The 6,045-nt window shown below is 32.0% G+C and overlaps 1 protein-coding gene across 1 annotated transcript; it reads right to left on the bottom strand.

The window, feature by feature from the left end:
* Positions 1-4,475: 4,475 nt before the first annotated feature.
* Positions 4,476-4,847, bottom strand: LOC127078858 (uncharacterized). The gene has a single exon (XM_051019278.1). It carries the CDS (start codon positions 4,845-4,847, stop codon positions 4,476-4,478), a length of 372 nt encoding a protein of 123 aa, XP_050875235.1.
* Positions 4,848-6,045: the final 1,198 nt, after the last annotated feature.

The raw sequence follows: 6,045 nt of genomic DNA, 5'->3' as shown, positions 1-6,045 counted from the left end.
CTACTATATACTACCAATACTTACTTCTTGTATTGCAAATTATGGTGATTGAGCTTTTACATAGCTGTATTTATGCTTTGTGATCTAGCAGAGTTTGAAATTCCATAAAATCTATCATCAGTTTGGAAATCAAACAATAGCACTATAATTTGAAATCACACAGGTAGTTTTTGTCCTTGTGTGTATGAATCAACAACCGACAACTTTTAAAGATAGGGTATCACTTGTTTTAACCTGATGGTCAACACGTGTAATTGATTTTTTTTTGTCCATATTGATTTAGTTACAGCTGGTAAGTTTCGTTTCTTTCGACTGGCTTGGATAAAACGATGGAAAGATTAAGTGAAATGTTTGGTTGTGCTTTTACTACTTTTTTTTTCTCGCGTTAAATAACACGGAAATAATAAAGTTAAAAACTGTTTTTTTTACCATAATACTACTTTTTCCCAACTCAAAATTTAAATTACCCTTATTTATATATATATATATAATATATTATATATATATATATATATATATATATATATATATATATATATATATATATATAATTCATCAATTTAAAATCGTTATAATATAGTCCTTACGTAGCATAGTGAATTACTAACATGGTATGTTATTATTGCTTTTTCAATTATTAATACACTTATTTTAATATAAAGTATGAAATATCATTTTTTTAGAAACATAATGTTTGAACTCTTCACCTACCTCTACAAAAGCAGAATGTTATTTCAGTTTCGAACTCTAGTTCATAGTTTTACTCTCATTATCCGAAACCCTAGCTGTTGCTGCGAAGAAGACGACGATAATTGGAGCTACAAAGAAGACACTACTTATCAACTTTCAGCATTGTTCATTTCTAAGTAATGTACGCTTATGTGCTTACTATTTTAAAAAACAAACTTTTAACATTTTCTCCTACTTTGAAGACTCATTTCTGCATTATTTGGTGTTATTAAGTCATGAGTGATAGGTTTGAGTGCATTATCCATCATGGGGGTGTATTTGTTGAGTTTAACAGATTAGGTTACACCGAATTAGAGGAGGTTTGATAAGTTGACCCTGATTTCTAAAGTTATTTTGAGGTGTTTGGTGGGTTAAAGGATTTAGGATATCCAAAAATGGAGAGTTTGTGGTATTACGATGCAATGGATGATAATGAGCTAGTGTTGTTGAAAGATGATGCAGGAACAAATAGAATGAAAATGATTGCACTGATTAATGAGAATGAACATCTATATGTCATGCATCCAGTTTATAAGGAAAAATAAATACTGTCTCTAGAAAATAATGTAGGATCCAATGGTGTAGAAGAAGACAAATTCGAAGGTGACACCTTAGATGATTTGAATAATGGTGTAAAAGGAACTTTTGATGATTTTGGGATTTTTGAAGATTTGAATAATCTAGGTGACAAGTTTGATGAAGAAGGGACCACTGATGTAGAAGATACAACAACAATTGACCAAGAAGATTCATTTGAGAATGTTAATTTGGATGAGACCATTGAGGGTATTAACCAAAAAGATTCATGTCAGGATATTAGTTTGGAGGGGGGCACTGTGTCTGAGGATGCAATAATGGATATTACTTTAGAGGGGACCACTGATTATATGGTATGTGGTCAAGAAGCTGATATATTGGATGTCACACCTTATCTGGTACGTGTTCAAAAAGATTCAGTAGCTGAGGGACTTATTTGTAACCAAGATGAAAATGAGGGTTTGGAATGTAACCAAGAAGACGAGGGGCTGGAATGTAACCAAAAAGATGGTGGTGGTAGTGAAAATGATAGTGCTTTGAATGTGAACTTTGGGGATTCTGATGAGGATGCTATAAGAATTGGTGGAGAAATTGTTGTGGATAAAGAGGATGGCAAATGAGAGAGGATGGGCAAAGGAAAATTTAAAGGAAATGGGAAAGACAAAGGAAAAGGTAAATGAAAGGGGAAGGGAAAAGGAAAAGGTAAAGGGAAGGGGAAAGCCAAGGTTGGGATACCAAGGAAACAAAGGGAGGTGGAAGAAGTAGTTGAAGGTAGTGTCTCAATTGATAGTGAAGATGAAGAGGTTCTAAAGGAAAACTTTAGAGGTTTGAGTGACATTGAGGAATATGATAATGATGAGTTACCCCAAGAGTATGATAGTGAATATGAAGAGGTGTTAAAAGATGATTTTCCAACATTCAAGCTTCCAAAAAGAATAGAGGATTACAAGTGAAAATTAGGGACTTATTTTGCTACTAAGGAATGAGGGACTTATTTTCCAAAGGATTTATATATGCCTCAAAGCTTGCAAGGATAGTTTCTTCAAGTGCAGACCTACCATAGGATTGAATGAGTGTTTTTTAAAGGGCTATTATGATGGATAAATACTTGTAGCCATTGAGAGGAATTTAAATGACCAAATATTGCCAATAGCATTTGCTGTAGTTAAGAGAGAAACCAAAGATTCATGGAGTTGGTGTTTGGAGCTATTGACATCTGATTTGGGAGGTGTTAGATTATGCAATACTTATACATTTATAAGTGGTCAACAAAAGGTATTGACATCTAATTGGTCAATTTTAATTATTGCTTACACATTAAATAGTTTTAGACTTACATATCCATGACTGTAATGTAGGGTTTGTTGCCTGCACTTGATGAGTTGCTACCAGAGGTTGACCAAAGGTTTTGTGTTAGGTAATCATTATTGTTAAGTCATATTTGATATGTGACATGAGTTATTCTTGTTAGGTACTTATAAGGATACCTTTGATATGTGATATTCTTGTTAGGCACTTATATAGCAATTTCAGGAAGAAGTTTCCAAGTGTTAAATTAAAGGAACTAATGTGGAAGGCTGCAACTTCCAGTCATGCAAATGCTTGGGAAAAAATAATGCGTGAAATGAAAAGTGTTAATGAAGAGGAATTCAAGCACCTATGGAAGATTCCACCGAGGTTCTGGAACAAATCAAGGTTTAAAACTAGTGCAATGTGTGATACTTTGGTGAACAACATGTCAGAGGAATTTGACTCAGTATTTATAGCAGTAAGAGCCAAGCCTACCGTGACTATTGATTGAAGAGATAAGAATGTACCTGATGTAAAGGTTGGAGTCCAAGAAAATTGCCAAGTTTGATGATAACATTCTACAAAAGATCAAAAATAAGTTGTAAAAGGAATCACAAAGAACAAACAATTGGATTGTTAGGTAATGTTTCATATTTCTTTGAGACATTAACAATTGACTTGATATATCATTGACTTCATAATTGTTTTCTGCATTTGTAACAGGCGTGCAAGTGAATTTGACTATGAGGTTAAGCATATATCATTCAATGGAGAAATGTTTCTTGTTAATTTATCAAAGCATGAACGCTCATGTAGAAGGTGGATGGGGACAGGGCTGCCATGTTTTCATGCAATTTCATGCATGAAAGATCAACATTTATAAGTTGATGATTTTATGCCCGAATATTACAAAAAGGAGTGTTATGAGGCTTGCTATGTGCCAGTGATTTATCCAGTCAATGAGGAATCTCTTTGGACAAAAACAAATGTTGTTGACCTGCAACTATCCCCCATAAAAAGGCAACCTGGTAGACCCAAGAAGAAAAGGAACAAGGAGGCTAGAGAACAAGTGAGAAATGAGTCACAACTCAAATAAGAAAAATTTGGTATCAAATGCAGTTGATGCCATAAGGATGGTCACAACAAGGCCAAATGAAAACTGCCTATAACTTCCACTCAGCCTACCCAACTGTTGTTGCTACTTGGCCTAGCCCAACTGCTGCTACTCAGCCTACCCCAACTGTTGTTTCTACTCAGCTTACTCAAACTGCTGCTTTGAGTCAGCCAACTCCAATTGTTGTTGCTTTAAGTCACCCATCACTACCCGCTACTTCAAGTTAACCAACACTTCCTGCTGCTTCAATTCAGCCAACACCAACTGGAGGTTCAACTCAGCAACCACCCAAAACGAAAATGAGACTTCAAAAAGGCCTAAAACATGTTCTTATCCAACCCTAATACTTATGCTTTGTTCTTAACCACTTTTGTTGGTTCTGTTATGTAACATATGGCTTACAATTCATCTTTTGTTATTTATGACTTATGGCTTATAATGCCACGTTACAATGCCTATTTTGTACTTTTTGACTTATGGCTTATAATGCCACTTTTGTTATGACTTATAATGCAACCTTTTTGTTATGACTTATAAAACAACCTTTTGTTATGACTTATGGTTATGTTACATTTCACTCATAAACTCATTACACAAAATTATATTTGTTCTAATATGTTCATTGGAAACAAAAGTAACATTTCACTAATAAAATCATGAAAAATTCATTTCATTGATAAACTCATTACACATAGGTGCTTTTGTTCATCAAATGCAGCCAACATTCATAACAATGTTGACAGATACATTTCATGACAGATACACATAAAAGACATATAAATTCATATACTGATAAAATCCAAACCTAAAAATACATTGTTACAAATACAACATTCAACACTAAGCTCAATATTCCAACCACAATAGATACTTTCAACAATCTTCTAGTCTGACTGGTTTTACTCTTCAATTTATACAGTTTCTTCTTTTTCCTTTGAATCTTCAGACCCCTTAAATCAACAATGTCATCATCTAACCATTTAAAATAATTGCATCTCTTATGCATATGATACCTGTAATTTCTACAACCCCAAAATTTCCCCCAAAAATTAACATTGTTCATGTCACCCACAGTATGAATGACACTTTCTTCTTCACAATAACATTCTTTCCTCTTGTTTCTACGAATAACCAACCCAATTGTACCAATAGAAGCACTGCTTGACAAATTTGACATTGAAGGAGATGGAGTTTAAAACCCTAGAAACGGATACAAGATAAAAGTTCAACACAACCTTGATTTTAACACAAAGAAAATACACTATGGGATTGAGGAAGAAAGTAAACACAACAACACAACTTGAATCACTTTCTCGAATCACATTCTGGAATGATGTTTGAATATCAAGAAAGAAATAATAACCATGTTTGATACATGTGATGCCCTTAAATAATGATTTTTTTAATCATTTTGATGAGTCATTACACAGTTGGCATGCCACGTTGGTAAATACTGACGTTTTCTCAGCTAAACTAACTGAAGAGACCAACATTGCTAAGATAACTAATATTACGAGACGAACTGTAACGATTTTTTATTAAGGGACTAAAGTGAAACTAAAAATTAATTTATGGGATTTGGTATATATATATATATATATATATATATATATATATATATATATATATATATCTATATATATATTATATATATAATATATATATATATATATATATAATATATATATATAGAGAGAGAGAGAGAGAGAGAGAGAGAGAGGTCATGATCAAATGACACCAAGCTGTCAAACTTAGTAACATAACACCCTCGATAACTCTTTACCGCATATTCGTATAACAAAATCACCATTAGAGTGAAAACTATTATCATATAGGTCATGTCTATACAATTTAATATCAATTAAAAATCATTTGACATGTCAACGAAATATATAAAAACTAACGTCTTAGAAAACTTCATGAAAATCGTTAATTTTTGTCATTTTCTTCAGCACATCAAATAAATTTTTATTGAGTTGAAATTTTATAGACGTGATTTATATGATAATATTTTCAATCAAACAATGGAGTTTGATATACATACATAAGGTGAAGAGTTATAAGAGATGTCATATTACTAAGTTTGACACTTTGGTATCATTTGATCATGACTAATATATATATATATATATATATATATATATATATATATATATATATATATATATATGTGTATGTATGATGTTGCTAATATTATTGACCCTCTTGTTATTTTAAGCCAAGTCGCCAAGTCCACGAGTTTTCTTAATTTATATTTATTTGTTTTATCAACTAATTATTTTTTAATATAATATTTTTCTATAATTATTTAATTTTTTATGACATTATTGATAAAAAAGTTCAATTAGGCAAATTTACAAAATATTACTCAAATA

Source organism: Lathyrus oleraceus, chromosome 5 (genome assembly GCF_024323335.1).
Source record: "Lathyrus oleraceus cultivar Zhongwan6 chromosome 5, CAAS_Psat_ZW6_1.0, whole genome shotgun sequence".
Classification (NCBI taxonomy): domain Eukaryota; kingdom Viridiplantae; phylum Streptophyta; class Magnoliopsida; order Fabales; family Fabaceae; genus Lathyrus; species Lathyrus oleraceus.
The sequence above is the reverse complement of the archived record's forward strand: the minus strand, read 5'-3'. Positions and strand labels throughout refer to the sequence as shown.

Excerpts from the sequence above, each read along its gene's own strand:
- LOC127078858 (XM_051019278.1), bottom strand. The coding sequence starts at position 4,847 with ATGTCAAATTTGTCAAGCAGTGCTTCTATTGGTACAATTGGGTTGGTT.